Source organism: Oncorhynchus kisutch, linkage group LG6 (genome assembly GCF_002021735.2).
Source record: "Oncorhynchus kisutch isolate 150728-3 linkage group LG6, Okis_V2, whole genome shotgun sequence".
Classification (NCBI taxonomy): Eukaryota; Metazoa; Chordata; class Actinopteri; order Salmoniformes; family Salmonidae; genus Oncorhynchus; species Oncorhynchus kisutch.
Window position 1 is genome coordinate 14,885,992 of NC_034179.2, and position 22,793 is coordinate 14,908,784.

General features: G+C 45.7%; 1 protein-coding gene and 1 non-coding gene across 3 annotated transcripts in view; both read left to right on the top strand.

The window, feature by feature from the left end:
• Positions 1-2: 2 nt before the first annotated feature.
• The window catches only part of mtrex (Mtr4 exosome RNA helicase), a 50,593-nt gene continuing 27,802 nt past the window's right edge, over positions 3-22,793 (top strand). Inside the window, exons 1-14 of one of the 2 annotated variants that reach the window (XM_031826261.1) lie at positions 3-134; positions 2,137-2,280; positions 2,554-2,620; positions 2,756-2,818; positions 2,958-3,070; positions 3,271-3,445; positions 3,689-3,904; positions 4,329-4,427; positions 7,305-7,425; positions 7,575-7,706; positions 12,751-12,830; positions 13,827-13,937; positions 14,224-14,325; positions 20,177-20,302. In XM_031826261.1, coding sequence (XP_031682121.1) covers positions 43-134; positions 2,137-2,280; positions 2,554-2,620; positions 2,756-2,818; positions 2,958-3,070; positions 3,271-3,445; positions 3,689-3,904; positions 4,329-4,427; positions 7,305-7,425; positions 7,575-7,706; positions 12,751-12,830; positions 13,827-13,937; positions 14,224-14,325; positions 20,177-20,302 — 1,641 coding nt within the window. In that variant the 5' untranslated portion in view covers positions 3-42. The remainder of the gene's footprint in view (positions 135-2,136; positions 2,281-2,553; positions 2,621-2,755; positions 2,819-2,957; positions 3,071-3,270; positions 3,446-3,688; positions 3,905-4,328; positions 4,428-7,304; positions 7,426-7,574; positions 7,707-12,750; positions 12,831-13,826; positions 13,938-14,223; positions 14,326-20,176; positions 20,303-22,793) is intronic. The other variant, XM_020484864.2, reaches the window with a different exon arrangement.
• LOC116374530 (small nucleolar RNA SNORA35) lies at positions 4,102-4,231 on the top strand. Its single transcript, XR_004210496.1, has one exon. It is a non-coding gene; the product is annotated as a small nucleolar RNA SNORA35 (small nucleolar RNA).

Sequence of the window (22,793 nt, forward strand, 5' to 3'; positions counted from 1 at the left end):
TATTGTTGCATTGTGGGATTTGTGTGCTTTCATCTTGCAACCATGGCGGACGCCTTTGGAGACGATTTGTTCAGCGTGTTCGATGAAGAACAAACATCTTCAACTAAAAAGAAACCACCAATACCTGAAAAGGGGTATGTTAGTTATGGGTTTTCATTCGGTTAGAAAGTTATTTTCAATTCATAAAGTAATGACACAGACAACTATCAAATAAGAACACACGCAAACAACATATCGTATTGCTGGCTAGACAATGCTAACGACGGCTAGCTACTAAGTTTACAGCCCAATGCCTAACGTTACATTTACACCGGTTAATGTTTAATCCCAGACTCTTGGTTGTGAGACTTGTGTGCTTACCAGTTAGCTGATGATATGAACATTTGGCCACATTTTATTCGTTTAAATATTTAGTGTTAATGATTTTAGATATAGTATAGTCGGAAGGTAACTATTAAACTATGCAGCATTCTGCCTTCTCCCTACAGTCCTCAGACATTAACTTCGTCCACGACTGCCTCGTGAACTACATTACAATCCCGACGCTGTGTTAACGTTTAAACACGTAGATACGCATCGCTTACAATATGGCTGGTATTAAAGATGGTAGATAAATGACGCTGTTTTACTCAAGCCGTTTACTTTTGAAATAAATGGTCAGTTCCGGTCTGCTTAACGGGGTTGATCTCCCATGCCCCAATCCGATAGCGGCTGGGTCTGGCCTGCTTCGTTAATTGACTGTAATGTAACCGGGGGGCACTTCTGTCTCAGGTGTAATCTTTCCCAATATGCCATTCTGTACAGATGTTCCACTGTGTCCCTCATTCAGTTTGAACTTATCAAAGGACCACACTTTGGAAGATCAGCCAGATATTGCTGTGGAATAATAACCTGCCAAGATATGGGGCAGTAGTAAATATATATTTATATGTGGACACCCCTTCAAATGAGTGGATTTGGCATTTTCGGTCACACCCATTGCTGACAGGTGTATAAAATAGAGCACACAGAGCTCAGTGACTTTCAGCGTGGCACTGTCCTAGTATGCCACCTTTCCAACAAGTCAGTATGTCAAGTTTCTGCCCTACTAAAGCTGCCCTTGTCAATTGTAAGTGCTGGAAATGCCTTGGAACCGTTACGGCTCAGCCGCAAAGTGGTAGGTGGTAGGCAAGTTCACAGAACGGGAGTGCTGAAGCGCGTAACAACTGTCTGGCCTCAGTTGCAACGCTCACTACCGAGTTCCAAGCTGCCTCCTAAAGCAACATCAGCTTCATGAAATGGGTTTCCATGGCCGAGCAGCAGCACACAAGCCCTAGAGCTCCATGAACATGGTTATGCCTAACATTTTTAGAAGCATTAGACCAGAACCTTGATACTGTTTGAACATTAGTCATGAAGCCAAGCGTCTGCTGGAGTGGTGTAAAGCTCGCCGCCATTGGACACTGGAGCACTGGAGTGAATCACGCTTCACCATCTGGCAGTCCGACGGCCGAATCTCGCTTTGGCGGATGCCAGGAGAATGCTACCTGCACCAATGCATAGTGCCAACTGTAAAGTTAGGTGGAGGAGGAATAATGGTTTGGGCTAGGCCCCTTAGTTCCAGTGACGGGAAATCGTAACACTTCAGCATACAATGACATTCTAGACAATTCTGTGCTTCCATCTTTGTGACAACAGTTTTGGGATGGCCCTTTCCTGTTTCAGCATGACAATGTCGCCATGCACAAATGAGGTCCATACAGAAATGGTTTGTCAAGATCGGTGTGAAATAACTAGACTGGCTTGCACAGGGTCCTAACCTCAACCCCATCAATCAAGTTTGGGATGAATTGGAACGGCGACTGCGAGCCAGGCCTAATCGCCCAACATCAATGCCCAACCTCACTAATGCTCTTGTGGCTGAATGGAAGCAAGTCCCCGCGTCAATGTTCCAACATCTAGTGAAAAGCCTTCCCAGAAGAGTGGAGGCTGTTATAGCAGCAAAAGGGGTAACAATTCCAGATTAATGCCCATGATTGGAGTGAGTTGTTCGACGAGCAGGTATCCACATACATTTGGTCGTGTAGTGTATCTAATCAATGGAAGATGTAATTGACGGAATTACTGATTTATTCTCACTTTATTCTCACTTTTCAGGAAAGCAACCAGTAATAATGATAAAGGCGGACCGAACGAGCCCCCTGCTGCCAAGACCAAGAGGGAAGCAGACAACGACGGGACAGATGAGGTGGTGTTCGGGAAAAAGGCCAGGCTGGAGACTGTCTCTACAGAGGAGATCAAGTAAGATGACGTGACTTTGAACAATTCTAGATTTGCTGCCTTAAGATCAGATATAGCTGCAGCATGGGTTTGAGTCCGGCCCACTGCAATTTCAGTGCACTCTTTCATCTCTACCGACTGCCTAGATTTGTAATTTGTAAGTGTTATGATTCCCTGTTGGTGTAGACACATGGCTTCATGGCTATATGATACGCAAATTGGAGTGATGTGTGAATTCTACGCATGGTTGGTTAACGGATTGAATGCTAATGAATATGAAATGGCCCTCCCCAGTCTTGCAGACTGCATGCCCAAAGTGAAGGTGGAGCCGGTTGAGACAGTGGAAGGATGCAATCACGAGGTAAGAGCTTTCACAGATCTTTTGAAATATTAACAAAATATATATTTTTTAAAGTTAATTTATGAAACCTGGGTATAGTCCAATATATCAACCGGCTTCCCCTTACTGACATTTCTGTTTTCCTTACCTGAACAGGTGGCTCTGCCAGCCAATGAGGAGTACACACAGCTTAAGCCTCGTGTGGGGAAAGCAGCCAAGGTAGTGTAACTGTAAATCTCTGTTGCGTGGATATGGTGAAAGCACGGTCTGAAAATCAGGGCCTTAAACATTGCTTTGTCAAGTGACTCCAGTCCACCCATTTCTGTTCCTGCTAACGTCTTTCTGGTCTGTTTTGCAGGAGTACCCCTTCATTCTGGATCCCTTCCAACGTGAGGCCATTCTGTGTATAGACAACAACCAGTCAGTGCTTGTGTCTGCCCACACCTCTGCAGGAAAGACTGTCTGTGCAGAGTGAGTTTGACACACCGAGTGTGTGTTATTTTGGCTGTAAATTAGTTAATTGATTCATGTCACTGATTGGCTTGAGATTCCACTCACCTGATGTCCCAGGTAAAAAATCAGTACCTGTACTTAGGACCTCAAAGGCCAGATTAGTGTATCTAGGCAGTCTCTTAAACACTTTCCCAAACCCACGTCTACCCCTCCTCCAGGTATGCCATAGCTCTAGCCCTGAGAGGGAAGCAGAGGGTCATCTTCACCAGCCCCATCAAGGCCCTGAGTAACCAGAAGTACAGAGAGATGTACGAAGAGTTCCAAGATGTTGGCTTGATGACCGGTGATGTCACCATCAACCCCACTGCCTCCTGCCTTGTCATGACCACTGAGGTACAACATCAGAGCTTTCCGTTATCATTCGATTATCATCACATTATCAACTCTCCACTCTGTCTGCTCAACTTGATATTGCCCTTGGTGCCGACCCCCGCTCCGACCTCCGTCCCCTGCTCTCATCTGTCTCCTCTGCTCCATTCTATATTTTGGAGGGATAAGGATCAAATGGAAGATGCATTTCTGTGGGCATTTGTGTATACATTGGACAATAAAGTTAACTTCTCCTTATTGTTTCAGATTCTGAGGAGCATGTTGTACCGAGGGTCAGAGGTCATGAGAGAGGTGGCATGGGTCATCTTTGATGAGATCCATTACATGAGAGATGCAGAGCGTGGTGTGGTCTGGGAGGAGACCATCATCCTGCTTCCTGACAATGTCCACTATGTCTTCCTGTCCGCCACTATCCCCAACGCCAAGCAGTTTGCTGAGTGGATCTGCCACCTCCACAAACAGGTGGGGTTTATTTAATTAACTTGGTCACTTACTTGACTTAACCCTTGGTTCCTATAAGATGCGCAGGCTGTTGACGGATGTCCCACATCTTGTGCCTCCAGAGGTGTCCACCACATATCCTATTACTTTTAAAGACCGGTCCCCTCTGCACGGTCTAGTGACCGGTCCCCTCTGCACGGTCTAGTGACCAGTCCCATCTGCACGGTCTAGTGACCGGTCTGCCATCCCCCTGGCTGCCCAGTCTGACTCTAGTGCCAGACTAACCTTGGTCAGCAGAAGGACTGGGCCGCAACACTGGCCGTTCCCTTTCGAAGGCCGAGCACACACTTGGAAAGAATTTACTGAATCGACTTAACTGTGAATAAATTGTTATTGTGATGAGATGCTAATACTTTACTGGTGACTTCCTCTTGTCCCCATGCAGCCCTGTCACGTGGTGTATACTGACTTTCGGCCCACCCCCCTGCAGCACTACATCTTCCCAGCAGGTGGCGACGGACTTCACCTTGTGGTGGATGAGAACGTAAGGACATCCACAATACCAGAGGTTTCCTCTTGTCTTGACTGTGACAACACGTTACCTTCTGCATTTACTTTTCACACTCACACACACATGATGCACACCCTGTCATGGTGGAAATACACTTAATTCACTTCCTTGTACAGTCATTTGATAGATGTATCCATAAAGATAAAGTGGAAATGTTTAGGAGCAGCAAGGGCTCAGTTGTGAAGTGGATGATCACACAAGCTCACAGAACAGTACCGCTGATGCGTGTAGCGCATAAAAATCATAATTCCTCAGTTGCAACGCTCACTACCAAGTTCCAACCCGCCTCTGGAAGCAATGTTAGCACAATAACTGTTAGTTGGGAGTTTGATGAAATGGGTTTCTTTACCGAGCAGCCGCACATAAGCCTAAGATCACCATGCGCAATGCCAAGTGTTGGCTGGACTGGTGTAAAGCTCTGCGCCATTTTAATCTTGAGCAGTGGAAACTCATTGTCTGGAGTGATGAATCACGCTTCACCATCTGGCAATCCAACACCTGTGTTTGGCGGATGCCAGGAGAATATTTTTATTTTTTATTTAACCAGGTAGGCCAGTTAAGAACAAGTTCTCATTTACAACTGCGACCTGGTCAAGATAAAGCAAAGCAGTGCGACACAAACAGCAGTGTTACACACAAACAAACGTACAGTCAATAACACAATAGAAAAATATATTTACAGTGTATGCGAATGTAGTAAGATTATGGAGGTAAGGCAATACATAGGCCATTGTGGTAATTACAATTTAGCATCAACACTGGAGTGATAGATGTGCAGAAGATGAATGTGGAGGTAGAGATACTGGGGTGCAAAATAACAATATGGGGACGAGGTAGTTGGGTGGGCTGTGTACAGGTGCAATGATCGGTAAGCTGCTCTGACAGCTGATACTTAAAGTTAGTAAGGTAGTAATGCTACCTGCCCCAATGCATAGTGCCAACTGTAAAGGAGGAATAATGGTCTGGGGCTGTTTTTCATGGTTCGGGCTAGGTCTGTGTTAAGCATTGCTTGCATCACGCTGTTGTCCTAACAGGCCAGGTGGGTTACAGTGATGAGAGCACACAAAAATCACTCCATTATTTAGGTTCGGTTTACAATGTCTGTCAGTGGGATGACTAAGCATGGTGTTAGGTACCCGGCTAAACATACAAGTAGCCGCTTAGTGATAGCCATTCACACCTCTGGGAATAGTAGCTTAGTGATAGCCATTCACACCTCTGGGAATAGTAGCTTGGTGATAACTATTCACACCTCTGGGAATAGTAGCGTAGTCATAGCCATTCACACCTCTGGGAATAGTAGCGTAGTCATAGCCATTCACACCTCTGGGAATAGTAGCGTAGTCATAGCCATTCACACCTCTGGGAATAGTAGCGTAGTCATAGCCATTCACACCTCTGGGAATAGTAGCGTAGTCATAGCCATTCACACCTCTGGGAATAGTAGCGTAGTCATAGCCATTCATACCTCTGGGAATAGTAGCGTAGTCATAGCCATTCATACCTCTGGGAATAGTAGCGTAGTCATAGCCATTCACACCTCTGGGAATAGTAGCGTAGTCATAGCCATTCACACCTCTGGGAATAGTAGCGTAGTCATAGCCATTCACACCTCTGGGAATAGTAGCGTAGTCATAGCCATTCACACCTCTGGGAATAGTAGCGTAGTCATAGCCATTCACACCTCTGAGAATAGTAGCGTAGTCATAGCCATTCACACCTCTGGGAATAGTAGCGTAGTCATAGCCATTCACACCTCTGGGAATAGTAGCGTAGTCATAGCCATTCACACCTCTGGGAATAGTAGCGTAGTCATAGCCATTCACACCTCTGGGAATAGTAGCGTAGTCATAGCCATTCACACCTCTGGGAATAGTAGCGTAGTCATAGCCATTCACACCTCTGGGAATAGTAGCGTAGTCATAGCCATTCACACCTCTGGGAATAGTAGCGTAGTCATAGCCATTCACACCTCTGGGAATAGTAGCGTAGTCATAGCCATTCACACCTCTGGGAATAGTAGCGTAGTCATAGCCATTCACACCTCTGGGAATAGTAGCGTAGTCATAGCCATTCACACCTCTGGGAATAGTAGCGTAGTCATAGCCATTCACACCTCTGGGAATAGTAGCGTAGTGATAGCCATTCACACCTCTGGGAATAGTAGCGTAGTCATAGCCATTCACACCTCTGGGAATAGTAGCGTAGTGATAGCCACTCACACCTCTGGGAATAGTAGCTTAGAGAACTATTCACACCTCTGGGAATAGTAGCTTAGAGAACTATTCTCACCTCTGGGAATGACCGGCGTGTTGAATATTAGGGTCGGATGATGACTGTCCAGATTACTTACAACTGTTAAAGTTTTATCCTTCACCACAGAAGACCGACCTGCGTCAAAGTTAGATATGTCAGTTTGTAATAGAATGTGAAATAAGCCCAGAGTGTCTGATCGTGTCTACTCTAGGGTCTGTTATTGATCCAGAGTGTCTGATCGTGTCTACTCTAGGGTCTGTTATTGATCCAGAGTGTCTGATCGTGTCTACTCTAGGGTCTGTTATTGATCCAGAGTGTCTGATCGTGTCTACTCTAGGGTCTGTTATTGATCCAGAGTGTCTGATCGTGTCTACTCTAGGGTCTGTTATTGACCCAGAGTGTCTGATCGTGTCTACTCTAGGGTCTGTTATTGATCCAGAGTGTCTGATCGTGTCTACTCTAGGGTCTGTTATTGATCCAGAGTGTCTGATCGTGTCTACTCTAGGGTCGGTTATTGATCCAGAGTGTCTGATCGTGTCTACTCTAGGGTCGGTTATTGATCCAGTGTGTCTGATCGTGTCTTGTTTCCTCCAGGGAGAGTTCAGAGAGGACAACTTCAACACGGCCATGCAGGTGCTGAGAGACACAGGGGACTCTGGGGGCAGCAGCGGAGGTGGCAAGTGGGACACCAAGGGACGCAAAGGAGGAACACGAGGTGTGTGACTAACTGCCTATACTGCTGACCACAAGTACTAATGTGAGCAAAGTTTTGTCAGATGACTTAGTGTCATCTAAATTTGGGTTTCAAAATTCCTGGAATGTTACCCAAAATCCCCTGTTTTGTTCACTATGTGTTTCCTTTAGGGCCGTCCAACGTGTTCAAGATCGTGAAGATGATCATGGAGAAGAACTTCCAGCCGGTTATCATCTTCAGCTTCAGTAAGAAGGAGTGCGAGGCCTACGCCCTGCAGGTGTCCAAGCTGGACTTCAACACAGGTAGCTATTCCCTCGATGGGGAGAATTCATTAGAGCATACCATAGCAATGCACTTTGCAGTGGAAAACGGATGATTATTTTTGGACATGTTCAGGTAGTCTGCCTCCACCAGTCTGTTTTCTTCTACTTGGTGCTTGCTGCGTACAACCATGTACCTCCTCCAAGGGTGGGACGGGAATGTCAGGAATTTTGCTAACAGTGTTTTTAATAGTCGCCATCACTCAAGATTCAAACAGGGCCTAAAATTAACACCTGCCAGCTGCGGGTAGATTTCACCAGCCACGTTGGCGTGTGGTCAGGGCTCCACAGTGCCAGTATTTCATTTGTATAAAAAAATGGTATGGTATCTGTATAGTGTGGTGTCTCTGTGGGGGGGTGTCTGTATGGTGTGTGGCTCCACAGTGCTAGCACTTCACTCGCATTTCTAAATAAAAATTGTGTAGTGTGTGGGGTGTCTGTATGGTGTGTGTGGGGTGTCTGTAATACAGACACCCCACACACACACCATACAGACACCCCACACACACCAAACTACACAATTTTTATTTAGAAATGCGAGTGAAGTGCTAGCACTGTGGAGTGGGTGTCTGTATGTGTGGGTGGTGTCTGTATGGTGGGTAGTGTGTGTCTGTATGGTGTGTGGCTCCACAGTGCTAGCACTGTGGAGTGGGTGTCTGTATGTGTGGGTGGTGTCTGTATGGTGGGTTGTGTGTGTTTGTATGGTGGGTAGTGTGTGTCTGTATGGTGGGTAGTGTGTGTCTGTATGGTGGGTAGTGTGTGTCTGTATGGTGTGTGGGGTGTCATTTCTTTGTAAAAAGGTATTTTGGAATCTACCAGCCACACAATGTTAATTTGAAGTGTACATGTAACTCACTGCTCTCTCTCATTTGCTCTCTTCGTGGTGTGACTAACAATACAAACTAAATCCACTGATTTGAAGGCAGAGCATGCCAGCCATGGGCTACATAAAAGCATGCCACTCAACACTGGACTACACAACTTTTCTGTGTGTGCAGATATGTCCCAAATGGAACTCTATTCCCTACTTTTCACCAGGGCCCATTCAGAATACCTTTTGATACATAGCCATAGAATGGCTAGTAAACACTTGACGACACTCTGTGCCAGTATGTTATGCAGACTATGCTGATTCATTGCGCGATGATCCTGAGTAGCAGCAGCAGGATGATGAATCTAGGCTGCAGATTTAATTGGTTAACTGTGGAAAAACCCACGAGTCAGAGTACGTTCTGCATAGCTGGTTGAAAGTTTAAGTCAGCTAAGTGTAAGGGCACCAAATGTTCTCTGTCCACCGGCCAGTGAGCCGACGACTCCAGTAGACATCAATATGCCCCATTGTGCTTTCTCGGCTGCTTTTAGATCTCTGCTCCACTTACAGTGAAGAAATGCATTATGGGGTACTGCCCAGTCAGTCTCTGAGGGGGGAGAGACAACACAGTGTAATGATAAAGATGATGGAGCAGATAAATCTTGGCTTGACCCTACAGAGGTTTCTATCCCTCCATCCTGACCAGAGGCTGTTTGTACTAAAATAACAAATATTTTGACATTCTTCCTCCCTTTGTTGTTGCGTTGCAACACACTGACGCTGATACATCTTGTGAAAGATTTTGTATTTACACAACCAATTTCGCTAAGCCGTGCGTGTGGTTTATGCAGAAGGTTTTAGAATTCCCTCTCTCTCAAAAACCTGTTTATCACCGTAGCAGTTCTTTAATAGCGTCGTAATAAGGAGCAGCACTGTTGTAGTTTCGTCTGTTGTATTTATAGAAACAGAGCTGCTGGTCTGTTTTCAGGTTTAGGCAAATCCAGTGTTTCTTTAACTCTGTCCTCAGGACTCCAAGGGCTGCACATTTTGTTTTTTTGCCCTAGTACTACACAGCTGATTCAACTAATCATCCAGCTTTGATTATTTAACTTCGCTGTGTAGTACTAGGGCAAAAAAACAAATGTGCAGCCCTTTGTGTCCCCGGGACGGCAAGGGTTGTAGTAATGCTATTGAGGATCATAGAGAGAAGGGAGCCACGTGCATCAGTCGTTCTCTTCTCTCTCCCTCCTGACCCCTGCCCATCTTTGTCTCTTTCCCCTCCCCCTCTAATGAACTTCTCTGGCTGGGGTTTAATCCTTTATGACATTGTTTCTGGAACTGTCAGGTATGGCTTTTCCTCTGACACTGCTCCTGGAACCAACCAACCAACAGCATCACAGACTGACTTGCTCTATGATGAGTAGTCACATGTTGAAGTGTCTGCTGCTGTCTAATTGACTGATAAAGTGTGCTGTTAAATAAGTAGTCTATCACTTGACTAGGCTACCAAGAGAATCAGACTATGATAAATGGTCATGTGTTTGTTTCTCAGGCTGACCTGGATGTCATCTGATTAACTGTATTGTGTGTGTGTGGTGTGGCGCCTGTATTGTGTGTGTGTGTGGTGTGGCGCCTGTATTGTGTGTGTGTGTGTGGTGTGGCGCCTGTATTGTGTGTGGTGTGGCGCCTGTATTGTGTGTGTGTGTGTGTGGTGTGGCGCCTGTATTGTGTGTGTGGTGTGGCGCCTGTATTGTGTGTGTGGTGTGGCGCCTGTATTGTGTGTGTGTGTGTGTGTGGTGTGGCGCCTGTATTGTGTGTGTGGTGTGGCGCCTGTATTGTGTGTGTGTGGGGTGTGGCGCCTGTATTGTGTGTGTGTGTGGGGTGTGGCGCCTGTATTGCGTGGGGTGTGGCGCCTGGCGCCTGTATTGTGTGGGGTGTGGCGCCTGTATTGTGTGTGTGTGGGGTGTGGCGCCTGTTGTGTGTGTGTGTGTGTGGGGTGTGGCGCCTGTAGTGTGTGTGTGTGTGTGTGGGGTGTGGCGCCTGTATTGTGTGTGTGTGTGGGGTGTGGCGCCTGTATTGTGTGTGGGGTGTGGCGTGTGTGTGTGTGGGGTGTGGCGCCTGTATTGTGTGTGGTGTGGCACCTGTATTGTGTGTGGTGTGGCACCTGTATTGTGTGTGTGTGGGGTGTGGCGCCTGTATTGTGTGTGTGTGTGGGGTGTGGCGCCTGTATTGTGTGTGGTGTGGCGCCTGTATTGTGTGTGTGGTGTGGCGCCTGTATTGTGTGTGTGTGTGGTGTGGCACCTGTATTGTGTGTGTGGTGTGGCGCCTGTATTGTGTGTGTGTGCGGTGTGGCGCCTGTATTGTGTGTGTGTGTGGTGTGGCGCCTGTATGGTGTGGCCCCTGTATTGTGTCTGTATTGTGTGGCCCCTGTATGGTGTCTGTATGGTGTGGCGCCTGTATGGTGTGGCACATGTATGGTGTCTGTATGGTGTGGCCCCTGTATGGTGTCTGTATGGTGTTGCGCCTGTATAGTGTCTGTATGGTGTTTGTATGGTGTGGCGCCTGTATGGTGTGGCGCCTGTATGGTGTTGCGCCTGTGTGGTGTCTGTATGGTGTGGTGTCTGTATGGTGTGGTGTCTGTATGGTGTGGCGCCTGTATGGTGTCTGTATGGTGTGGCGCCTGTGTGGTGTCTGTATGGTGTGGTGTCTGTATGGTGTGGCGCCTGTATGGTGCCTGTATGGTGTGGCGCCTGTATGGTGTCTGTATGGTGTGGCGCCTGTGTGGTGTCTGTATGGTGTGGTGTCTGTATGGTGTGGCGCCGGTGTGGCGTCTGTATGGTGTGGCGTCTGTATGGTGTGGCGTCTGTATGGTGTGGCGTCTGTATGGTGTGGCGTCTGTATGGTGTGGCGTCTGTATGGTGTGGCGCCTGTATGGCGTCTGTATGGTGTGGCGTCTGTATGGTGTGGCGCCTGTATGGTGTCTGTATGGTGTTGCACCTGTATAGTGTCTGTATGCTCTGGCGCCTGTATAGTGCCTATGGTGTGGCACCCGTATAATGTCTGTATGGTGTATAGTGTGGCGCCTGTATAGTGTCTGTGTGGTGTCTGTATGGTGTGGTGTCTGTATGGTGTGGCGCCTGTGTGGTGTCTGTATGGTGTGGCGTCTGTATGGTGTGGTGTCTGTATGGTGTGGCGTCTGTATGGTGTGGCGCCGGTGTGGCGTCTGTATGGTGTGGCGCCTGTATGGCGTCTGTATGGTGTGGCGTCTGTATGGCGTCTGTATGGTGTGGCGCCTGTATGGTGTCTGTATGGTGTTGCACCTGTATAGTGTCTGTATGCTCTGGCGCCTGTATAGTGCCTATGGTGTGGCACCCGTATAATGTCTGTATGGTGTATAGTGTGGCGCCTGTATAGTGTCTGTATGGTGTCTGTATGGTGTGGCGTCTGTATAGGATCTGTGTGGCGCCTGTCTGGTGTCTGTATAGTAATGTGACCATGGCGTCTAGTATTTCTATAGCGGTGTGAACACATTTATAGGAGAGGGAGAGGAGAGGCGCATTCTCCCATACCGGCACACACAGGGTCCTGCCTACAGTCACCGTGGAGTGCAAATACAAGTCATGTATTTGAATATGAAAATGGCTGTGGGTTATCATATCTGCATGTATTTTATTCCTGTTTGCCTCAGTTCCTGGTCTGATCCATCAGACTGTCTATCACTGCATGTACTTTTACATGGTCTGCGCTGCAACATTGTTCTCAGACAAAACACTCACTACCTGCCCTGTCAGAGGGTCCTGTGTGGCTGTCTGTAGAGCGTGGCGTTTGCAACGCCAGGGTTGTGGGTTCGATTCCTATTGGGGACCAGTACAAAAATGTATGCACTCACTACTGTAAGTGGCTCTGGATAAGAGGGTCTGCTAAATGACTCACTACTGTAAGTGGCTCTGGATAAGTGTCTGCTCAATGACTCACTACTGTAAGTGGCTCTGGATAGGAGGGTCTGCTAAATGACTCACTACTGTAAGTGGCTCTGGATAAGAGGGTCTGCTAAATGACTCACTACTGTAAGTGGCTCTGGGTAAGTGTCTGCTCAATTGACTCATGTAAATGTAGAAGGCTGTTGATCTTTGGAGTGGTGGCGGAAGTGGCACTATACACGTCTGATGGTCAACCGTGTCAGTTAATATGCACATGTCCCATTTGTTTTTCCAGATGAGGAGAAGCAGCTTGTAGAAGAGGTGTTTAACAACGCTGTAGACTGTCTGTCTGACGATGACAAGAAGCTGCCTCAGGTGGGTCGGTTGATTTGAATATCATTAAATATATACATGCACACACACTGAAAAAAGCCTGATTTGCTTGTTTGCAATACATGCTGTTCTCACTTAAATCAGCCAATTCATGCACCCCATACAATGTCAATAGAGGCAGAAGAAAAGTCTCCTGTCATGTTGAACTCCACTCTAATAAAGTCTGTGTGAATTGGGTCTCCTTGATGTGTGGTCATCTGTGGCTATTAGAACTCTAACACACGAGCCACAGCAAAGAGCAACGTGAAGAGCTTGTTCTGAAATGGTTCAGCTTGGTGACATGCAGAGATATTTTGGAGGTTCTGAAAGTGGATTCTTTATTAGCCTGTAAAAGTTTCCACCAGTCTCTCTGTGGTTCGCGACTAGTGGTTTTGATTACAAGCACACACAATATTTCCTTATTTCTCTATCCCTTTATACTGTTAGTTCAGGCTGTATAGGATGTGTTCTCCTGTGGTTGTTTCTGTTTGTGTAGTTTTAGCAGGCAGACTAGCGATTTAAGACAATTGGGACAGTAACGAAAGGTTGCTGGTTCGAATCCTTGAACCGACTAAGTTAACCTGTCAACATAATTCCTTGAGCAAGGCACTTAACCCTAATTGTTCCTGTAAGTCGCTCTGGGTAAGAGCATCTGCTGAGTGACAAATGTAAAATTCTACTGAGCGGTGGTCGTTGGTTTATAGTGTAGTAGAGCTGTCAGAAGGCTGCTGCAGTTTGAAGGCTGGCTCAGAGGGTCTGGTAATGGTCACAACCATGTGTGTGGCTCTGCTAGGGTCAGAGGAGGACAGCATATTTTTATTCTTCAGATGGATGGCTGGCTTAAGCTAATCAAAACAGTAAAAAAAAAAAAAGTTTTACATTTTGATGTGACATTGTATGGCTTCACTGATTTCTAGATTGTCTTTGACATATGTTAGTGTGTCTTTAACAATACATGTGTTATATTCATCAAATGACTTATTATTACTGTGTTTCCAGGTAGAGAATGTTCTACCACTACTGAAGAGAGGTATAGGGATTCACCACGGGGGACTGCTCCCCATCCTGAAGGAAACCATTGAGATCCTCTTCTCTGAGGGGCTAATTAAGGTAGGCCTTGCCGATCTGGAACTTACCTGGATCTCACTTTAACTTATACAGAACGTTGTCATTCACTTGAAACCTTTTCACGCTATCACTCCCACCCCAAACATACTGTGCTGGCTTGGATATTGTCATTTCCAGCACGGTTCCAGCAACTATTATGGATCCAACCAGACTAGCACAGTATACCTCGGCTAATCTCAGCTCAATAGGGTGAAAAAGCTATAGCCATTCCTGTGTGTTTTAAATTGGAGTGAGTTTGCTAAATGTATTGTTGATCCTTTCTCCTCAGGCGTTGTTTGCCACAGAGACCTTTGCCATGGGCATCAACATGCCTGCCCGCACCGTCCTGTTCACCAGCGCACGCAAGTTTGACGGCAAAGACTTCCGATGGGTAACACACCTTTTAATAAACCAGGCTCCCGCTGGGTAACGCACCTTTTAACTTCTTGCGTCGAGCCATCCCGGATCCGGGATCGTGAATACAGCCTCAAGCTCATTACCATAACACAACGTTAACTATTCATGAAAATCGCAAATGAAATGAATATGCTAGCTCTCAAGCTTAGCCTTTTGTTAACAACACTGTCATCTTAGATTTTCAAAATATGCTTCTCAACCATAGCAAAACAAGCATTTGTGTAACAGCTAGCGCACCTAGCGTAGCATTTAGCGTTAGCATTAGCAGGCAACATTTTCACAAAAATCTGGAAATCATTCAAATAAAATCATTACCTTTGAAGAACTTCAGATGTTTTCAATGAGGAGACTCTCAGTTAGATAGCAAATGCTCCGTTTTTCCTGAAAGATGATTTGTTTAGGAGAAATTGCTCTGTTTGGTGCGTCACGTTTGGGTACCAAAAAAAAACGAAAATTCAGTCTTCAAAACGCCGAACCTTTTTCCAAATTAACTCCATAATATCGACTGAAACATGGTAAACGTTGTTTAGAATCAATCCTCAAGGTGTTTTTCACATATCTCTTCATGATATATCGTTCGTTGAAAGCCTTCTCTCTCCTCTCAATCACTGGATGAGTGCGTGCAGCTTGTAGATTACGCACCAATTTAGACAAAGGACACCGGGCGGACCCTGGTTGAAGTATCATCTTGGTTTCGCCTGTAGCATGAGTTCTGTGGCACTCATAGATAATATCTTTGCAGTTTTGGAAACCTTAGAGTGTTTTCTTTCCAAAGCTGCCAATTATATGCATAGTCGAGCATCTTTTCGTGAGAAAATATTGCGCTTAAAACGGGCACGTTTTTTTATCCATAAATTAAAAGAGCACCCCCTATATCCAAGAAGTTAATGAGCCAGGCTCCCGCTGGGTAACGCACCTTTTAATGAGCCAGGCTCCCTCTGGGTAACGCACCTTTTGATGAGCCAGGCTCCCTCTGGGTAACGCACCTTTTGATGAGCCAGGCTCCCGCTGGGTAACGCACCTTTTGATGAGCCAGGCTCCCGCTGGGTAACGCACGTTTTAATGAGCCAGGCTCCCGCTGGGTAACGCACCTTTTGATGAGCCAGGCTCCCGCGGGGTAACACTCATTTTGATGAGCCTGGCTCTCACATACCTGTGATTGTACCACGTTGGTAAAGACAGGGCCACTCCATTATGTCAGTGACTGACTGTGTCCTCATGGGGACATTTTTCTTCCTTGTAAGTTTCATCACTCCCTGGAATGATTAATAGCATTAATTAGGTTCAACTCAATACCCACGTGTCTGTGGGTAATTTCTGCTATGTTGCAACCAGATTGACGGATGAGCCCAGGGTTAACTTCATGTAGTGCAGTGCTCTTCTCTCTGTCTAACAGGTCATATTGAGGGTTCATCATTTCCGTTGTGTGTGTGTGTGCATTGACGCCTTTATAAGGCCACGGAGGGAGCACAGAGGGAGCTGGGAGTCTCTGGCGTAAGATAAACAGCCACGTATTGTTTATGTGAGGAGCTGGGGGCCACGGGGCCGGCCGTGAATCAAGCTGTAGGGAATGAAAGGGCCAGATCGTTACACCTCTGGCTCGGAGAGGGATATGGGGGAGAAACGATGAGGAGAGAGGGAAAGGAAAGCGGCTGTCCAAGAGACTCGCGAAGAACATCTGGTGTGGTTAAACTGATGCCAGAACACCACGCATGCAGTCAAGGCTTCCCTTCTCCTCTCCCCCGTCTCTCCTTCCCTCCCTCAGTAACAAAACAGAGAGCAGAAATCCAGGGCCTCTTCGTGGGGTGACTGCTCCCTCTTATCTCGCTCCATATGCTCGTCTTTCTCCATCCCTCCCTCCTCCCCTTCCCCCTCTCAGAGATTTATGAGGAGAGGACTGTCCAGAGCCAGTCTTATAATCAGGACCTTATGATGTAGAGCACCAAAAATGCCCAAGAGATTATGATTGAATCTGCATGACGAAGGTATCAACAGAGCTGTTCGGGTTAGTTTCATGGCAGAGAATGTTTATACAGTTAGAGATGAAAGAAAATCTGTTGATTAGCCTAATCAGGGCCATGTGTGTCATGCAGCGTTAGTAAAGCAGAGGGTTTTAAAGCCAAGGGGCAAATCAAGGAGTTCCAGCTCTCCTCCATGTTAATGTTCTGAAGAGGAGTTGCAACGCCAGGGTAAAGTTTCAAGTTTTACTAGTCTGGGATACACATGGTAAACACCGTCCAACGAAATGCTTACTTGCAGGTTCCTCCTCGACAATACAACAACCACAATAAAAGTTAAGAATACGATCATAAAGTAAATGGCTCAGTAGAATATAATTTTAAAAATTGCATAAGAATCAAATCAAGTTTTATTTGTCACGTGCCGAATACAACAGGTGTAGACTTTACAGTGAAATGCTGAATACAACAGGTGTAGACTTTACAGTGAAATGCTGAATACAACAGATGTAGACTTTACAGTGAAATGCTGAATACAACAGATGTAGACTTTACAGTGAAATGCTGAATACAACAGATGTAGACTTTACAGTGAAATGCTTACTTACGAGTTCCTAACCAACAATGCAGTTAAAAACAAATTAGAATAAGAAATAAAAGTAACAAGTAATTAAAGAGCAGCCGTAAAATAACAATAGCGAGACTATATAAAGAGTCAATGTGCGGGGGCACCGGTTAGTTGAGGTAATATGTACATGTAGGTGGAGTTATTAAAGTGACTATGCATAGATGGTAACAGACAGTAGCAGCGGTGTAAAAGGGGGGGGGGGGTGCCTTGCGGTTGGAGGCCGAGCAGTTGCCATATCAGGCAGTGAAGCAACCAGTCAGGATGCTCGTGATGGTGCAGCTGTAGAACCTTTTGAGGATCTGAGGACCCATGCCAAATCTTTTCAGTCTCCTGAGGGGGAATAGGTTTGTCGTGCCCTCTTCACAACTGTTGGCGATGTGGACACCAAGGAACTTGAAGCTCTGATCCTGCTCCGCTACAGCCCTGTCGATGAGAATGGGGGCGCGCTCTGTCCTCTTTTTCCTGTAGTCCACATTCATCTCCTTTGTCTTGATCACGTTGAGGGAGAGGTTGTTGTCCTGGCACCACACGGCTAGGTCTCTGACCACCTCCCCATAGGCTCTCTCGTTGTTGTCGGTGATCAGGCCTAACACTGTTGTGTCATCGGCAAACTTAATGATGGGGTTTTGAGTCATGCTTGGCTGAGCAGTCATGAGTGAACAAGGAGTACAGAAGGGGACTGAGCACGCACACCTGAGGGGCCCCTCTGTTGAGGATCAGCATGGTGGTGTTGTTACCTACCTTTACCACCTGGGGGCGGCCCGTCAGGAAGTCCAGGATCTAGTTGCAGAGGGAGGTATTTAGTTCCAGGGACCTTAGCTTATTGATGCGCTTTGAGGGCACTATGACATTGATTGCTGAGCTGTGGTCAATTAATAGCATTCTCACACAGGTGTTATTTTTGTTCAGGTGGGAGAAGGCAGTGTGGAGTGCAATAGAGATTGCATCATCAGTGGATCTGTTGGGGAGGTATGCAAATTGGAGTGGGTCTAGGGTTTCTGGGATAATGGTGTTGATGTGCGCCATGACCAGCCTTTCAAAGCACTTCATGGCTACAGACGTGAGTGTTATGGGTCGGTGGTCATTTAGGCAGGTTACCTTAGTCCCTGTGCCCAAGAACACTATGATGGTCTGCTTAAAACATGTTGGTATTACAGACTCGGACAGGGAGAGGTTGAAAATGTCAGTGAAGACACTTGCCAGTTGGTCAGCGCATGCTCGCAGTACACGTCCTGGTAATCCGTCTGGCCCTGCGGCCTTGTGAATGTTGACCTGTTTAAAGGTCTTACATCGGCTGCGGAGAGCGTGATCACACAGTCTTCCGGCAACAGTTGGTGCATTTCATGCATGTTTCAGTGTTATTTGCCTCGAAGCGAGCATAGAAGTAGTTTAGCTCCTCTGGTAGGCTCGTGTCATTGGGAAGCCCTCTGCAGTGCTTCCCTTAGTAGGCTAATGGTTTGCAAGCCCCGTCACATCTGACGAGCATCAGAGCTGGTGTAGTACGATTCGATCTTAGTCCTGTATTGCCGCTTTCCCTAATTGAAGGTTCGTCGGAGGGCATAGCGGGATTTCTTATAAGCTCCCGGGTTAGAATCCCACTCTTTGAAAGCAGCAGCTCTAGCCTTTAGCTCAGTGCGATGTTGCCTGTAATTCATGGCTTCTGGTTGGCGTATGTACGGTCGGTCATTGTGGGGATGACGTCATCGATGTACTCATTGACGAAGCCAATGACTGATTTGGTGTACTCCACAATTCCATCGGTGGAATCCCGGAACATATTCCAGTCTGTGCTAGCAAAACAGTCCTGTAGCTCAGCATCTGCTTCATATGACCACTTTTTATTGTTTGAGTCACTGGTCCTTCCTGCTTTAATGTTTGCTTGTAAGCAGGAATCAGGAGGCTTGAATTATGGTCAGATTTGCCAAATGGATGGCGAGGGAGAGCTTTGTATACGTCTCTGTGTATGGAGTAAAGGTGGTCTATTTTTTTTTTTTCTCTCTGGTTGCAAATTACCATGCTAATTGAAATTTGGTAAGACATATTTAATGTTCCCTACATTCAAGTCCCCGGCTACGAGGAGTGGCGTCTCTGGGTGAGCGTTTTCCTATTTGCCTATGGCAGAATACAGCTCATTCAGTGCGGTCTTTGTGCCAGCATCCGTCTGTGGTGGTATATTCACACCTACGAAAAATACAGATGATAAACTCTTGGTAGATAGTGTGGTCTACAGCGTATCATGAAATACTCTACCTCAGGTGAGCAAAACCTTGAGACTTCCTTAGATATTGTGCACCAGCTGTTATTTACCAAAATACATAGTCTGCTGCTCCTTGTCTTACCAGACTCTGTTGTTCTATCCTGCTGATACAGCGTATAACAAGCCAGCTGTATGTTGATAATGTCGTTGTTCAGCCACGACTCAGTGAAGCATAAGATATTACACTTTTGAATGACCTGTTGGTAGAGTAATCTTCCGCGTAGGTCATCGATTTTATTTTCCAAAGATTGCACGTCTGCTAGCAGAATGGAGGGAAGTGGGGCTTTATTCGATCGCGTACGAGTTCTCAGAAGGCAGTCCTCCTTCTGGCCCCTTTTTCTCTGCCTTCATACAAATGAAGCAGTATATCATACACGTCAGGCTCGTCGGAGTTGTTAAAGGGTAAAAAGGAGTCCATGGTGCGTAATCGGTGTTCTGATTTCCTCAAGTTCTTTTCGGTCATATGAGACGGTAGCAGCAACATTATGTACAATATAAGTAAAAAATAATAATTTACAAACGACGAAAAGAAACAAAAAAAACTATTGTTTATGAATACGGAAAACGTCAGCCTTGTTCTCTGGTGCCATCTTTATAATACAAGAATTACAGTTTATAATATTTACACGTTTGGGGGATTGGCGCCAAGTAATGTAGATGTTGCATAAAAAAAACAATCTACCTTCAGGAGCATACCCCTGCTGACTGTTCTAGCTCGTATTTGGTTCAGAAAAAAGCATTTGAACATGTACATGTAGACCTCTAAAAGAATCCTTCCCATGACATTCTGTACACATTGGTTTGAATGACTAGAAACTGAAAGTTTTCCTTGTTTGGTCCTACACATTTATTCTGCTCTACATTACATCTCTGTGTGAATGTTGACGTGCTGTGTGTGTGTGACAGATGTGTGACCATATTAATGAGTTGTGCGTCTCTCTCTCTCTCTCTCTCTCTCTCTCTCTCTCTCTCTCTCTGTTAGATCACGTCTGGCGAGTACATCCAGATGTCTGGCCGAGCTGGCAGGAGAGGGATGGACGAGAGAGGTATTGTCATCTTCATGGTTGATGAGAAGATGAGCCCTGCAGTGGGGAAACAGCTGCTCAAGGTACTTCTGACTCCACAGACTGCACACTGGGGTTTTTAAATAACAGCCGTGTGCGTCTGTGGAACATATTCTTGGAGATGAATGATTAATCATCATAGTTTATCTCCATGTGTAAACTGTGTCATTACACACACGAACCATTGGGATGCCTAAAGTCTTGGCATTGATATCTTCTTTAGACGTTATACAGTGTACGTACTAAGACATGTGTTTTGAGTCCCTGTAGACTTTGGCCAGTTGTAAAACCCGTTCAGCACCAGACCAGTAACTCTTGGAACGTTGCAATAATCCTAACCCCTGTTGGGATGATGTCACAATGGTTCTCGTGCCAACACAGCTCTCCAAGTGTTCTAAGAACGACTCAATCTCTCCCCTCCACACGCTGTCCAAGTGACATACAGACTCTGCGAATGATTGCAATGAGGGGGGTGGAGAGATTAAGGGATTTACAATCACAACCTGAGCCAAGACCCTCATCCTCCTGAGCTGCAGTGGGAGAGTGAGTCAGTCATTTTGGGGTTGTCTCCTGGGTCATAGAGCCATTTCCCGGCCCTCGGGTCGTTAACGAACACGCTCCACAGCCGAACACACACAGGCGTGTGCAGAGAAACACTTCTCTGAACCGTTAGCAACTTCCTGACCCACGGGTCATTTACAAACTCACTCAGCTGTATCCAAACACTTCTCTTAAACTTTAGGGAGCCATGATATCATCAGATACCTAAGGACTCTTGGTATGATTAACTGACTTAAACGTTCAAACCTCAACCCACTTCCTGATCCATTTTTGGAGTTCTGTAGAAGTTTTGCAAAGGGAGTCATGACCAGGTACGTCTGGAGCCTTGGTTTGATTAACAGGCTTGCAGGCCTCAAACTCCAAACCTTAAACCTCTTTCTCTCCATTTAGGGGTCTGTCATGTTAAAGTTGTCTCTGGGACAACAGTCAGTCCTCCATGTCTCTGCTCTGGTACCTTGGGTTGTTGGTCCTGGGTTGAGATCCATTTAGGCTTGCACAACTGGGTCTTTAATGGGCCAAGGGGCAGTTTAACACATGACAGATTAATGGCAGGGAGTGAAATGTCTCATTTTAAATTATCTGGCCCCCCTGGAGATCTCATTTCTCTTCTGACTATTCTGTTGTAATCGCTCACTAAGACTTTCGATTGCGCAAGACAGTATCTGCAAAACCCAAACTGCCCTTGGCTTCGTTGACGAGTGGTCTGAACTAGAGGTCGACCGACTATGATTTTTCAACACCGATACCGATTATTGGAGGACGAAAAAAAGCTGATACCGATTAATCGGACGATTTTTTTTATTTATTATTTTTTTAATTATATTTGTAATAATGACAATTACAACAATACTGAATGAACACTTATTTTCACTTAATATAATGCATCAATAAAATACATTTAGCCTCAAATAAAAAATGTTTAAAACAAAGTGTTGGAGAAGAAAGTAAAAGTGCAATATGTTTATTTATTTTATTTATTTATTTTACCTTTATTTAACCAGGTAGGCAAGTTGAGAACAAGTTCTCATTTACAATTGCGACCTGGCCAAGATAAAGCAAAGCAGTTCGACAGATAAAACGACACAGAGTTACACATGGAGTAAAAACAAACATACAGTCAATAATGCAGTATAAACAAGTCTATATACAATGTGAGCAAATGAGGTGAGAAGGGAGGTAAAGGCAAAAAAAGGCCATGATGGCAAAGTAAATACAATATAGCAAGTAAAATACTGGAATGGTAGTTTTGCAATGGAAGAATGTGCAAAGTAGAAATAAAAAAATAATGGGGTGCAAAGGAGCAAAATAAATAAATAAATACAAATTAAATACAGTTGGGAAAGAGGTAGTTGTTTGGGCTAAATTATAGGTGGGCTATGTACAGGTGCCATGTATGTGCCATGTAAGAAAGCTAACGTTTAAGTTCCTTGCTCAGAACATGAGAACATATGAAAGCTGGTAGTTCCTTTTAACATGAGACTTCAATATTCCCAGGTAAGAAGTTTAGGTTGTAGTTATTATAGGAATTATAGGACTATTTCTCTCTACCATTTGTATTTCATATATCTTTGACTATTGGATGTTCTTATAGGTACTTTAGTATTGCCAGTGTAACAGTATAGCTTCCACCCCTCTCCTCGCCGCTACCTGGGCTCGAACCAGGAACACATCGACAACAACCACCCTCGAAGCAGCGTTACCCATGCAGAGCAAGGGGAACAACTACTCCAATTCTGAGTGAGTGACATTTAAAAAGCTGTTAGCGCACACCGAGCTAACTAGCTAGCCATTTTACATCGGTTACACCAGCCTAATCTCGGGAGTTGATAGGCTTGAAGTCATAAACAGCTCAATGCTTGAAGCAAAGTGAAGAGCTGCTGGCAAACGCACGAAAGTGCTGTTTGAATGAATGCTTACGAGCCTGCTCCTGCCTACCACGGCTCAGACTGCTCTATCAAATCAGACTTAATTATA